This window comes from Mya arenaria, chromosome 17 (assembly GCF_026914265.1).
Source record: "Mya arenaria isolate MELC-2E11 chromosome 17, ASM2691426v1".
NCBI lineage: Eukaryota > Metazoa > Mollusca > Bivalvia > Myida > Myidae > Mya > Mya arenaria.
This window is the reverse complement of record NC_069138.1, coordinates 12594700-12610939: the sequence shown is the minus strand read 5'-3', so window position 1 is coordinate 12610939 and position 16240 is coordinate 12594700. Positions and strand designations below refer to the sequence as shown.

Below are 16240 nucleotides of genomic sequence, written 5' to 3'. Positions count from 1 at the left end.
TTATATTTTTGAAAATATGACAGAAAATGTCATATTTTACCAAAATGAGTTAGTTGCGCTATTAAAAATGCAATTATTTGAGGCTTAGGTTTACAAACAGCTGTTCAAATGAATATCTTACCAGTTGATTTTTGATGCGTGTTGATACAAATGCATAGTAAGTTTCAACAAAGTTTGAGAAAAATCGTTGTCAAATAAACTCTGTGGGTAAATCCCTTTAAGTATTAGCTTGTATTATATTTCTAAACAAACAGAACTAGAGATAGTGAAATCGAAACTAGATTTGCTGTCAAACCGCCAGCGAATTTAATACTACAAAGGAATTAAAAAGCAAAATGGATTCTGTTGCATGGCACACGGATATTTCAGAGTTAATTCGTATGCTAGTGTTTTCTACTCTTATTATATTATACAAATTATTATTTTTCAAACAAAACAATCAATATGGAAAGAATCAAACTATGTCAAATCAGACAACGCAGACACAAGAGGGTTACAATGCAGTTTCCAATACAGCTACTCAAACGCTTGATGAATACTTTTGGATGTCAAGTTTTGCAGACGATTATGGTGAATTTTGTGACATTTGTGAACTTATGCGGCATGCAATTACATACTGCACACAATGTAAACAATACTTGTGCATCCAGTGTGTAAGGGTACATGGACAGATAAGTGTCACCAAGGATCATGAGATAATCAGTTGTCAAAATGAAACAGCAAAAACACTTAGGAATAGGCACTTAGCATTATGGTCAACCTATCATTTGAAAAAAAGTGAAAATAAACTAATCGGGTTCAGTAGCACAGAACACAAAACTGGTATCAGATTTGTAGCCCAGCAAACTGATATTATAAATTATAAACATGTGGTATATATCATTTTAGTTGACGCTAAAGATGATAAGCTCGTACCACTAAACGAAATTAGCATTGAAAACCTAGCATTACAATTGTACATACCAGGAACATCACGGAAGCTATTTTATTTCGTGACTGGGAATGACCTAACATTCTTTACATTTCCCCTCCAAAAAAGAGTTTGCAAAATGGATGAAAACATGAAAACTGCTGCAGTTGTTTTTACCACACCCGGACATTGTTACGGAATAACCAAGTTTGACAATGGTTTAGCTCTTATACATGAGCAGGATGGGAGTTTTGTGAGTCCAAAATGGCAAATCCATGTCTATACGTTTGAAGGTGTACTGAAGCAACAAATACTGTATGACAAAGACAGACAAGCTCTTTTTGAACGGCCTGAATACCTTTCTGCAAACACTGAAGAAAATATTCTGTATGCTACAGACACTTCGAAAAAGGTCTTATATGCTTTTGATACGAAAGGAGATATAATTTTCATATTTCAAGCAAATGTTATGGTTTCACCAAAAGGGGTTTCCACTGACTACGAGGGGAATATTTACATTGCCTGCAAAGGACGAGTTCTCCAACTCCACAAAAATGGAGTCAAATACAGAACACTTCTTCTCATGGAAAAAGGAAAGGAAAAAACCTCTCTAGAGGATGTCTATTTTGAAAGAGAAAACACCCAACTTGCTGTTATCGAGGACTATACACACGGTAGTGTTTTTAGATTTCTGAGAGACTAACCATTCATTTATGTGGTTTGCCTATAGATACATCATAGAAGATATTTTGTTTTATAGCCAGACATGATTTGTATACTTTGTACATTCCGCAACTAAAAGAGTGTTTGCAAAATGGAGATAGTCATGAAACCTCCACCACCAGTTTTAAGACTTAATGGTGTTGTTATGAAATAACAAACTTTGATAACGGTTTAGCCCTTGAACAGGAGTAGGATGGGAGTTTGCAACTTCAAAACTGCAAATCGATGTCTATACCATTTAAGGTGTACTGAATCAGCATGCAAAGTACAAATTCTCCAATTGCAAGGACATTGAGTCAATTACAGAACACGTCTACAGGCAAGGAGAATACCTGCCTAGAGTATGTCTGTTTTCAAATATACTGCAGCCAGAGTTATGTCTTTTGAGTAAAGAACTTCTTCTCAATGAAATCTAGATGGATATAAAGTTTAAAGTCAGGGAGTTACTCCATAACTACTGCACCCAGAGCATTGGTTCATGCTCACTGCATTTTGCCTCAATGAAATCTATATCTTTGTGATTTTTGAAGTAAATACCTCAAAGACGGCTCCGGACAAAACACCTATGAACATTAACAAAAGTCAATTACTAAACAAATTTTGCAAAAGTCATGTTTTTTTTGCAATGCACTTTTCCTTATTGAGATATATCTCTAATGAAGTTTGAAGCAATGACGTTTGAATATATGCTCCGGACAATGTTGAAAGAAATAAAAGATGAGTTTAAAAATAAACACCATACACAAAGTTATGTTTCTTTTTGACAACATTTTCCCTCTACTCATTTATTATATGCATGAAAGTTGAGGTAAATACCTCAAAAACATATCGAATATTGGAGAAAATATGTCCCGGGCCAGACAGACGGACGGATGGGACAAGGTGATTCTTGCAAAGTCCACATCACAACGTGGTAGGGCTATTACAAGCATAATTAAAGGGATACAATTATTCCATATTTCATATTTGCATAATGGTTATAGGTGTTTTTGTATAACTTGTATAATTTGTGAACAGTGTAATGTTTACTGTGTTAAGACCTTGTACATGCTAAAACAAAAACATAAAACTTCCTCATTTTCTTATCATAGAATACACTGTACATAAATGTACGATAAATTGTAACATTAACTGAAACGTAAAACTTTTTGTATTCAATAGTTTCATGCTAGCTAAATACATATTGAAATAAATATACCTCTATAGAATTAGAAATTTAGATACTTTATCAATGTGTGCTTTACAATTTCAATAGTGCTTAAATCTAATGTATTGGCTTTGTCTGTTCGAACATTCATCATTCGTTTTTATAGACCGTGAAATGGGAACTATAAGACTATAATTCAATTAAAAAAATGCTCATTGTTTTAACTTTGATTTAACAAGTGACTCTTCATTTAAAATAAAGGAATACATAAACAATGGAAGAATCATTAAGGCATAAAGGATGTTACGAGTTTAATGAAATCTGCACTAGCGTGATATTTTTTTTTTCGATCCCAGTTCTTACTTTCATCATCTTCAAGCGATGTATAGATAATAGATGTAAAAATCAAATAACTTGTGCACACAGAGCAACGCAAACTCTAAAAGCAGATTTCTAGTTGTGTGAGGAAGACAGAAGTGACCATTGTGATATGTGTGACATACCACAAGCGGCAAGTGAATATTGCACACAATGTAAACAATACTAGGGCAGTCAGTGTTTAAAAGTGCATGGAGAGAGAAGTGTAGCCAAGGATCATAAGATTATCAACAGTAAGAGTGTTACAGAGAAAAAAGCTGAGGCAAAGGCACTTAGCATTATGGCAACCTATCATTTGAGTAACAGTGGAGATAATCTCATCGGATTCAGTAACTATGAAAACAAAACTGGTATAAGACTTGTAGTACATCAAACCGGCAGATATGGATATCCTTATTCCAGAGAGACGGTGGATTTAGGAATAATTGATGCTAGAGATAATATCTATGTGTCACAAAATGAAGTTAATATATGAAGTTTATATAAAATCTTACAATAACATTTCCCAATACAAGATCTACAATACAAAAACTATTCTATTTCGTAACTGAGATTAAGCTAACATACTTTACATTTCCCCTCTAAAAAAGAGTTTGCAAAATGGATGAAAACATGAAAACTGCTGCAGTTATTTTTACCACACTTGGACATTGTTACGGAATAACCAAGTTTGACAATGGTTTAGCTCTTGTACATGAGCAGAATGGGAGTTTTGTGACTCCGAAATGGCAAATCCATGTCTATTCTTTTGAAGGTGAACTGAAGCAGCAAATACTGTATGACTAAGACAGATGAACATTTTTGAAAAAGCCTGAATACATTTTTGCAAACACTGAAGAAAATATTATGTATGCTACAGACACTTCAAAAAAGGTCTTATATGCTTTTGACACGAAAGGAAATATACTCTTCATATTTCAATCAGAGGTAATGGTCGCACCAAAAGGAATATCCACTGACCCTGAGGGAAATATTTACATTGCCTGCAAAGGACGAGTACTCCAAATCCAAGAAAATGGAGTCAAATACAGAACACTTCTTCACACGGGGAAAGGAAAGGAAAATGACTCTGTTGTGGATGTCTATTTTGACAAAGAAAACACTCAACTTGCTGTTATTACACACGGAAGTGTGTTCAAGTTTTTAAATGGCTGAACGGCAATGAGCCAACAAAGTATTACAACTTCCAACACATTTGATTTTGATTTATGTTCGACATCCGACTTCTACAAATGTCGTGAAAATAGCAGACCTATTAATAAAAATAAAGTGATAAAATGCATTATTTGTGTAAAATTTATTTAATTCACATTTATGGATTACACAAAACAGATATAACACCACAATTACTTACACTTGTATGTTGTAACAAAACGGTATAGCACATATGACAACAACTTATAATAGCACATTTGTTATGCCTGTTGTTTTCCACATGCAGTAAAAGCATAGAGAAATTTCTTTGTCACGTATCTTTCAATGTTGTCGAATTTTCCCATGATGTCATCGGCGTCTTTGTGCGTTTCAATGAATAGCAATAAATGTATCTTTATTAAAAATACATAAACAAAATACTTTCATTAATTTGTTCACACTTATCAATTAACCTCCAATTATGAAAGTTTGTTATATTGTCACGTACGGTAAAGGCAATTTAAATAATGTTTAAAAACACTTTGGTTAAATATGCAATTATCGGTAATGCACTTGAATGTCGCCCTTATATCTTATTACAGGGATTTAATTATCAAAAAGCATGTTTGTTTAAAAGTATGATTAAAACTGTTCCTGCACTGAAAATTGTTATCATAACCATCTTGTCAAGGAACAAAAACATCATTGCATCTTTTCTTCAAGATAAGAAATATCAACCTTGTTAACATTAGACACTCTAAACTAAAGTGCTTAATACTTTTTCTGGAAAATGTCAACATGACCTTGACTTTTGACATTTTACGCCAAATCACTTAGGGCCGTCCACTAAGAATGACCAATGGGTAAACGACACTGACGACGACAACGACGCAGAAGAAGAGATAGATTTTTTTATGTGTTAGTTATGATAAAAATTCTACTAACACTATAAAAGTCGAACGCGCTATTAAATACCGGACGCCGACCCACAAACGAAGGAGCATCTGCTAGAAATGTATGCTCCGTGATTCTCAAATGAATACGCTGCAGGAGGCAACTAACCTTCAAGCGTAACAGAGAAAAAACTATCGCCTTGTATTTCGAGTATTTATGAACTTGCATACGATCGATGCGATGGGAAACGACTGGTAATACAAACATAAGTGAGTGTCAGAAAAGCTTTGCATGACTTGATGTTGTACGAGCTGCGAATAACAATAACGTTTAAATTGTTCGATTGTGGTATACTAATACTTTGCAATTTGAATGTATCGCTTGAATTTTCATTTTATCTCAAAGCCATTTGGTCTTTGACATACTTGCCTTTCTTTTAATCAGGAAACGTATTATACATTGACCTGCTTAACTCTCTTGAGAATGCGAGGAGCTCATCCTAGTTAATGGCAGGTTATTGCGAACAGCATTGATCATGGCTGGATGTTCTATGATAGCATATAATAATTCAATATTACAATTCATACATGAACAACTCGCTTTTTAAATACCCCGTCGTCTATTTCTGCGTTTATATTACGAGATTGACCATCCAGGGCAGAATACCAAAGGTGATAATTTTTTCTTCGGAGACAAAATTGCTCCGAGTCTAGAGGCAAAATAAACTAACCCCGTATTAAAGGTATTTCCTGCCATAAAAAAGCAACACTTTTTTGGACGTCTTCGGTCGCTCTTTTTTTTGCTTAATATCAAACAAATATTATTATAATCATTTCGCTCGCTCGCATCATTTTGTGGGGAAAAATCCGATGAACAAGTAATTAATTTGGCGAGGCCAAACGTTATGGTTTACGTCAAAATATGCTGTCTATCAATTATGGTTCTCGTATTTCCAATCGCGCCGTCTTAATTGAAGGCCTCTTTCTTTAGCTACCTTAGCATATCATGCGACAAATACACCAAAATACTGCAAATATTTGTGTTCAGAAGACGGTATAGGATTTTAACCTGCTGTTTAAACGCTATTGAAACGAATTATTAGCTTCCTGTTTTAACATGGAGAAAGCCGGTATGTTTAAAACTCTTTCCTTTTTGTTCTGATTATCTGATTCAAATCATGATCAATAAACTTTAAACAAGTTGAAACTCCGACTCAACAGAGACAATTTATTCAATATGTCAAATCAGAAAAGGCCTTTGAAATTATAATTTAACTATCCTTTAAATAACATGTGTAAGAAAGGCGGTTTATATTTCTTCAAGCTTTATAGCAAAAGCATATAATACAAATGGTCAATGTTTTTATCCCGATTGTATTCAAACCTAGTACAGCGATTGTGTGAAGTTATGTGAAAACTTGGACTTCATTCACTTATATCTAAAAAACAGTTTCGGCTTCATAATTGCATATTATCTTATTGCTTTGTTTTGCTTTACTTAAAAATTAATGTGGCGTGAAAGCTAAGTTATCATTTTAGGAAAAGAGAAAAGAAACTCGTCATTACTTATACTATGTGTTGGCGCTAATGCTCATAAATCAGCCACTCATGCGCGAATCGCTGAAAAACCACTTTATTAAACAAATTAATGACTTAATGCAAACTTGACGGTTATTTTTGTCATAGGCTTTGGATATAATTTAATGATAATTATTCCGGAAACACCCATTGGCGGAGTCATGCGCATAAACACTTAAAAGCTTGAAAGCGAAAAGTAAGCCCCCGCCTTTACTTATTGCCTTATTGTTTTGATTTAGTATCTGGCCTAAATCAAGTGTTTAACGTACGAGATATAAGATTAGTCAAAGAATTTAATTGAAAATTGATATCTGAGTATTGAGATGACAGTGTAATAATGTCCATGGCGTTGGTTAAGAGTTCAGAGAGGAACAAAGGTGTATTTCGGTCCCTTGCAATAACTGAGAGTATTTTAAAGAAAACATTGGTAATTATTTCAATTGTTTCATCCAAATATTACATACATGTTTTCATGAGTGACAAAAATAAGAGGTCGTATTTATTACGCAACTTAAGTAGTTCTTTTTTAATTTAGTTAAAATAGTTTCAATGTTGAAAAGAATGGTATTTAACAGTGCAAACCTTGGCTTGGGGGACTAACACATAACATATTTAAAAATTTGTTTTTTTTTAGTTTGAGTTTTAAGGTTCAATATTTAGCAAGCATAAAACAAACAATATTTGCTGCATTTTAATAAGGAGTCGAGTATATTTTACGATTAAAAGATTTTGGCTTAAAAATGCATTTTCATTTTTTAGGGAAAAGTCTGTGAAAAATGTCAATATGTTTTTTTTTGTCAATATGCTCCAGACTACCAAAAAAGAAAGTTGTGTCTTAAACTAAACAAGTTGCAATGAATGTGTGTATGTAAAATATTGTTCTCTAAAGCGAAATAATACAAGAACTTTTGAAACATTTTAATGTTTTGACTTTTTCTACCCAATTTGGCACGTTGAAAGGCCTAAAAGCATAAAATCACTTTCACTTGGTTCGGTATTTTTAAATTAAAATTCCTTTATAAGATGCTTCTAAAACAAACGGCTGTATGATTAGAGTATGAAGTATAATTCCACGAGTAAATTCAAATTGTTCATAAACACTACAGGGACCAAAGGATATACATTTTTAAACCTCGATGATCCGCCACCTTACGAGCCGCCTGGAAACGACGGTCAACGGTATCAACCATGCCGGAACTATCGGCAACCGTACCCTGGCCAGCAGCCGGACGAGGGCCAGCTGCAATGCATAATCCAGCAGCAATATGGGCTTCAACCGTATGGAGAGCCAACGCATGTGCAAAGCCCAACCACTGCGGTACGTTATCTTAACAGGCAATGTGATATTCGTGATTAAACTAACCAACTCAAGATCAAAAATCTTACAGCACGTATATGATATCGACCTTTATCTTACTTACGTTTGTCGGTAAGATTTCTATATTTGGATATAAGCTGCCAACAATGTCACTTATAGTTTTCGAAAATATATCAAGAAACGGCTCATAGAAGAGAGGTGCTGTTCATGTTAGCATGCAAGTACAATTCTTAAGATGATCAACACTTTTTGAAAATTTACCCGAGTTGGTAAACATAAAAATATGTATTGCTGTCCATATCTTAATAAAAACATGCTTAAAAGTTTTTTGCATAAGGTGCTCTGAATTGTTGTCCTCCGTTTGCAGGTAATGCTGGGATCTCTTATCATAGAAGTACTTGGGGTTTACCCATAAGTTTATTTTTATTTGTTTTATTGTTAAGATTTCTCAAGTTAATGCATACTTTGATAAGATTTCCCGTTTGCGTTTTATCTTTATTTAGGATTGTTTGGATAATAATGAGGTATGTGCACATAAACTGGTTTAAATCCCCAGTAAATTAACATTTTACTGACCGTTCCAAGGCGGTACCGTACAATCCTTGATAAACATATCTAGTTTTTTTATATATATATAGTATGTATGCACTGTGCTGTTTGTGGAGTTTTGTGCTGTTCTTCCATGTTTCTTGTTTGTGATTTTATGTTCTATGTCTTTGGCGTTTACCCAGTACCATTTAACCGGGTTTATTTTTAAAATGTTCGCTACTGAGCTTGTTTCTGTAGCTTTTCCCATAAATAATGCAACTTTCAATATTTAAGAATGCGGTTTTAAATATGATTTCGGCATTGACTTGTTTCAAATGAAAACCTTACATGAACCACTGGGCTTAAACAAAGTCAAAAAGGCATGTTGGGACATAATAATATGAACACTTGTTCTGTACAATGTATAGAAACCCAGCTAAAAATGTTTAAACCATGTGGAAAAAAGTTAAATTTCTTATTAAGAAATAAAGACAAGTTGACTTTCTTATCTTCGAACTGCTTTTCTTTGGTCGTTGGATGCTTTGCATGCATTCGCCCCAAAGTTATACATTAGGCAGATTGTGTTTTAATATGTATTTCAATGCAATTTTTAATTTGAATGCATAAAGTAACATTATCATTGCTTTTCAATGGATTGTCCTCAGATAATCCTAAATCCTACTTTTGGTATTCATCAATCAAAATAGGTTTTGTATCAAGTGACAACTCAAATTAAAGAATGAATTAGGTACATCGGTCGTATATGGGTTTTTTGAAAAGGGATAATCGCCAAATTGTATACAATCAATAATAATAGTAATACAATCCGTAAAACTGGTCCAACTATAATAACTATACATGTATTACTCATAACGTCCTTTCGCATGTCATAAATGCAAAACTTGCCCCACAGAGATACCAAGGCTGGAGGGGAAATTAACATATTCTGCACATTCTAATACACCAGTCCAATTAAATGCTTTAAAAGGAACAATATTGATATAACTTACTCTTAAACGGAAAAGTGCCTTTAAAATACTTTTTAATTATGTATATGTATAGTTCCAATGAAACAATATTCAGACAACTTGAATTACATACAGTCAAACCTGTATTAAGTGGCCACCCTTGGGAAATGATCAAAGTGGCTGCTTAAGACAGGTGGCCACTTAATCCAGGTTTGACATTTCCGCCACTTTAGCTTTATTCAGAAATGGAGTATGTATCTTAACCACCACCTCACACCACAATCAATAACATCTGTTTCAATATTATTGAAGAAGATTGAATACAAATACATGTGTATAGATAAAAAACTTTATTTCAAATTTATAAATAAAATACATTAGATAAATGTTGATACAAGGCATAAACAAAACACACCACATATCAGTCTACACATTAACACAACTACATGTACATACACATTTTTAGTTCACTTTTTAAAGTAGTCCGTATATTAAATAAATGTTGATGCATAGCATTAACAGAACACACCACAGATCAGTCTGCACATTTACACAACTACATGTGCATACACATTTCTCGTAATTTTACTCTGTCTTTTTGCCTTTGGATTTCCATTGCTTTCATATTCCTCCACAATTTCACGCTTACGCTTAAGTAAGAAAGTGATTTGAGTCCGTCCACAGTTAAAATCCTTGGCAACATTCTTGCATTACGGCCGTTTTCTAATAACTTTACACACTCGACACGTTCTTTTAGAGTCAAACACTTTCGATTAGTCTTTTTTTCAGCCATAATCAAAGTTAAAAAAATATCAAGAACAATGCATTGTAAATATCCGTTCGTAGAAATATAAATCCGTGCACTTAGAAAAATAATATTGAAGTGAATAAAAATCGTAACTCGTTTCACGCCGTCGAATGACAATGCACACTGTGAATTCATAATATTAACCGGTGTTTTTGTCGGTATTTAATAATTAACTTCTTATCTTAATTATTTAATTATCGTATTAATTGTGTCATTAATTGTGTCAATTCTGATAAAACATTCGCCGACGTGTTATAAACATGATTTCTCGATGAGTAAACACGCATGGCAATCGTGTGATGCAATATTCATTTTCATTGGATGACGGAGATACCCGAGGCCGTCGTTCTTTTCCGTAAACTTCTATGCGCAATTAAAGCTGTGTATTGGAAAATTTATAAGCGGAAGTGTCAGTGACAAGGGATTAGTGGCCGCTAATTAGTGATTATATGGCTGCGTGGGGACAAAAATTAGTGGCCGTGGCCGCGTTAGACAGTTGGCCGCTTAATGCACGTACATTATATAGTAAAAACGTACGGGGGGAATTTGGAGTGGCCCGTTAAGGCAGGTGGCCATTTAAAGCAGGTGACCGTTCAACCAGGTTTGACTGTATATGTTTTATATCGATAGACAGGCAAATACCATATATAAGTCCCCTCTTAGTTCAATGCACCGAGGGTTTACAAAAGTAACATTAAAAGAACCGAAATGTTAACAGCACACGAACATTAATAATGCATCAAATAAAATAGTACTTCACTGAACTAAAGAGATGTATATATAAACAAATGACACTTGCCGGTTTAAATATTTACTCCCGTATGTTGTATGCAAGTTAAAGTAGAACCAACACATCACATTTAACCTGCATTTTTTTATTACAGATTGAGACCCCGCCCCCTGAGGAGTCGACAACCATGTACAAACCCCCTGACTACATGTTGCCGTCCGTTTTTGTATGCCTCTTCTGCTGTTTTACAGTAGGATTAGGTGCCGTCTATTATGCTCGTGCGATTTGTATTTAAAACAAGTATAAACACTTCTAAAGCATTTACCGTTAATATTTCTGATTGACTGCTTCGTAATCATAAATTTGCTCGGTTAAGGCCATCCACAGTGTAAAAGTGGGTGGGGAAGGCCAACAATTAAAAAGTTTCAAGAATTCATGTTCTATTTAGTTTTGAGTAACACGCTTTCTCGGGAGTAAAACATTCATTCATTGTGACATGTTTTGGGGTAGTAAAACTATTTTATCAGAATGGAATAGCAATAACATAATAGCTATTTCGGAAAAGTCTGTCGACTTTTCAACTTTATTTTTGTGTCAAAATGCCCCAGACTACATAGTCTATAGTGTCTTATGTATTAATGATGATTTTGTTCGAAAAACATTCTCAACACCTAATTAAAGCTACACACGTTGTAGCGGATATATGAAATATGTTTGCTATATATTGAACCTCAAAAAATAATCTTCAATTGATTAAGCTTTATTAGTCTTGGTCTTTAAAACGACTTTTGCACTGTGGAAGGCATTTAAGTTTAACACGTTTATGCAATTGTCGAGTCTTTAGACGGCAGAATAATTTAATATAATCTACCAATAAAGAATTTTATTTTCTTAACTACAATGGATCGTAGACCAGACAAGGAAGTTTGGACAGCTGTTACTTTAAGTTTAATTTCACATAACCAATATTTATAAATAAACGATCTCAAATCAGATTTTATTTTGTATCAAATTTATAACATGAGTTCATTTTAAAACGATAAAAACAAGGCTATGCCGAGATTTTATTAATTTAAAATGACGTGTTTAAAAAATTTGTTACAAAATAAACACGAGTTTGAGGTTCTATTTATAACATAACTCCTTAACTAGCGAAATCTAGGTAAAATATTACATGGTGTGTTATTACGCTGTTTAATCCGCAAGAAAGACAATAGTCCCACATAAAAAAAACATTTAATTTACAGTAAAAAACATAAATCGTGTCTCATTTATCAACCGATTTTCAAAAGGTTTCACTTAAAAAAACACACAAAAAGACGTATTTTAATCAATTTCAACCAAACAAATCAACAATAATAGGAATGTCATAAATGCGTAACGTCATCAGTAATCATGTCATTTGGCGGATGAAATTTGAAAAGACCGTTAGTCAGTTTCACTCTCGCTTTCAATGCAGCAAATTCGCCTTGAGTTGATTCGGATTTATGTAGCTGGAGTTATTAATAGATGCAATATTTGCATGATCTGGTTCACAGAAACATTGTTGTCATTCAATTTCTGGACGAGGTATTTCCTGGCGCTGTGATTAGAGAGTCGTTTGTTTGGATTGAGCCTAGCCTTTCGTTTCATCGTGGAGCTGCGTTTGTTGACACCGACAGGATTTCTTTTGAACAAAGTGTCCCGGGGCCCAGGTAAGTGAACTGTTGTTGCAGCAATGTAAAATGGATGATCTGGATCAAAGTACCGACTGGCCGTTTTTCAGCATATATTTTGAACAATTTCACAGGACATCGTTCCGGATTTCCTGTGTTGGCCCGTACTTAAGGCCTTACTAGTCGCACGTCCCTTGGATTTTCCACGGACCTTGTTTTTGTTTGCCTCTCGGATTACTCCAAAACTTTATGACCACTATCTTCACTTTTTAATTCTACGCCCCAACACATATCCCTGGTCAATGTCGTCGTCAGTCAGTGGATCGCTTTTCCTTGGCAAATTACCCTCACCTTCCAACTGCCGTTGTTTCATCGCCAGTGTCTCACAAACTTTCACAAACCCTTTCCCTATGTTAATACTCCCAACCATTTTCTCTTCAACTGCCTATCGAAACTGGAGATCATCTCGCCCTACCATTTTCTCTTCAACTGCCTGTCGAAACTGGAGATCATCTCGCTTTTTTAATTATTAAGCGACATAGCAGAGTTGACAGTTCTTGAGTCGGGATATCGTAGGATTCATTAATTTCTATTTCGTCAAAGAATGCCCTAAATATCTTGAGATCATGAACAGTTTTTACAAGGGTGTTACCGTTTGTTTGCTTTGTATTAAATTCATCAACGTCGACCTCAGAAGCAATATAAAATCGGTTTTTATGATGATGATTCAACAACAACAACAGGAGACGCTGGACTATTTTCATACAAAAGTGTTAAACGCTCATGTTCAAGCTCAACTTCAAACGCAGTGACGATTTTTTTTACCATATACAATGTTCCAGAGCCACGGAAAAGAATTTCGGTCCCTTCGCCATCTATTGACACTTTGTTGTCGACGAAAAATTCGGCCGACGCCACGTTTTTTGACAGCGCGTATGCATTTTTCTGTGATGCGGTTACCTTATTTGCATAGTTATTACACTAGTTATATATGAAAAATATTGCATGGAGTTATATCACTCCTGCGCCGTTAGTTATGTTATGATTATTTTATTATTATGTTAACTTTAGCTTTGGTTTTATTTGAGCCATCATTGGAATCTTGCAAATAAAAACATAACCTGAATTATGTGATAGTATATGCACACACCCTTAGTTATTAAAATTTTACTTAAGTGCTTCAGCGCGAGTAAATGAGTTCAATCACGAGAGAGTTTGGTGATGTAACGGTTTTGTAGTATGTTGTCAATGACAACGTTCAATTAATATGTGTGCAATATGATATATAACGGCGGTAAGGCTTATCCGCATATTGTTTATTTATTGTATTTATTTAACGATTAAAATTCCACATACGACAATGATCAAGATTAAGAATTTAACGTTCATTTCCCATATAGATGGTCTATCGTTCTCTAATAAGTACCTAGTTTTATCGTTAAAACGTGCAGTATTATATTATATTATAACTTAACAAGCATGACGTCATAATTTAGTTCTGCGCTTGCTGAAAATAGGTTATAATTTTAGTCAATAAAACACGTTTTTAAATATGTTCTAACTTTCACAAGTACAAATTTAAAGTACATCTCGCCTCCTCCTTGATTTTCAAACCTATGGCCGAATTATTCTTCTGTTTACGTTCACATTGCGCACACTATCTGCTAAACGAATGAATAAAGTAAATATTGTAAACACTCATTGTGGAAGTCTTCGCCTATTGCAATAGGCCATTCCACGATCAAAGGGAGCAACAGAATGGAAGATTGTTTAATCTGATACTGAAACCTTCCAATACAAAAATCTGTTGCTATTTTAAATAACAGAATACAGTCAAAACCCGTTGGCTCGATATCGCTTGGCTCGATTTACTCGTAGGCCATAACTAAATGTATACGACCAGATATTCTTACTCTATATGACCTTTCCGCTTGGCTCGATATTCGCGAGGCTCCAAAATTTTCGACCGGGCCCAGGGATCTCAACACAACGGGTTTCGACTGTATTTCACATGTTTTCAAAGTGTACAAATGATAATAGTAAATAAATAATATGATAAAATAAAATGGAAACTAAATTGTGTGTCTGATTTTGTAGTTCAGTTTTATGTTTTGGTAAAATTTTATTGTTCTGTGAACTTCCCGGATTGTTACATGTTTACAATCAACGATGAATTTAACTGATGAATCAAAATACCAAACCACACGTTCTGTCACCGACGATGCATGTTTTCATCCCTTCTTGAAAACGAATGTGAATCTACATGTCATTGTTTACACTATCGACCTCAGTAAATGGCGACCATTTGAATTCGATCAATGTATTCATGCCTTGTTCATTTTAAAAAGAAATAATTAGTGCATTAACTGTTATAATTACTCGCACACATAGACACAAAATGAATTCATTCGTGACTCCGCCACTCGCACATTATGTGGTTCTATGACAATCGTGAACAAATACGATCTTGCATCGACATGAATGACGCAACATAATTGGTTCAGAACTGATCACGTGGTGACCTCATATATTTTCAAATTGGGTCACTAAAGTTTATCGTTACAAAGTTGCGTCTATGTTTTTTTATTCTGAAGAATTAATTAAACATCACCCATAATATGCTAAATGCAACTTATTTCTACATACTTTGACCTTGTACTATGCTTATCATTCAATGTGCATTCCATAAGAACGTGAGATTCATATTTGAATAAGTTACAAAGAGTGCATGTACGCTCATGCAAAGAGCGTTAACTGCGGTCAATTGCGATCGACCCATGTCAATTTTGAATTATTTGATATTTTTTTAGGTATCGTTAAGGTAAGTCTAGAACTTATCACGTTATTGTAAATAATTCCCTTTATGGAGACGTCGTGACTTCTATATGCCACTCCTTTGTTTAATTACACATATTTCATGAAATATTCCACTAACGACCAATAACATTCAATAACGAAATTCCTGATCAACATGATGGTACATAAATATATTCAAAATTTTAAGACGAGGTTAGCTGCTGCTGCTGGTGAAATGGAGGCGGCCAAAATATTCTCCAGAAAGGCAAGGAACTTCGTGATCTCAAGCTTCGTCTTTGGTGTTATGTGGTTTGGCATAGCTACTGCTATTATCGTCATGAATAATAATAAGAACAAACCGTAGTAGACGTGGAAGATGTTGGTGAGAGGATAAGACAAAGAGGTGGATGTTCCACAGGATCATAGAGGAAACAATGTTTAACAGTCACTGTCAAAACGAATAGTTGTATTTCAATCGTTTACGAACAATTCAGACTTATAATTATCCAGACCAAGTGTTATTGTGCTGCTTTTCATCAGACTTCAAAGTGAAGTTTTTTAAGGTAGTGAACATCTAACAACAATGATTTTGTTTCAAATGTAATCTTATTTAGTTAGCATATAACTGCCGTATGATAGTCTGTTAACGTTTGCGAATTTTCGTGATAATTATA

General features: G+C 34.3%; 1 protein-coding gene across 1 annotated transcript; it reads left to right on the top strand.

The window, feature by feature from the left end:
• Positions 1-6242: 6242 nt before the first annotated feature.
• LOC128222833 (uncharacterized) lies at positions 6243-16240 on the top strand. Its single transcript, XM_052931966.1, has 3 exons — positions 6243-6315; positions 7870-8081; positions 15775-16240. The coding sequence occupies exons 1-3, from the start codon at positions 6303-6305 to the stop codon at positions 15928-15930; spliced, it is 381 nt and encodes a 126-aa protein (XP_052787926.1). The 5' UTR covers positions 6243-6302; the 3' UTR covers positions 15931-16240.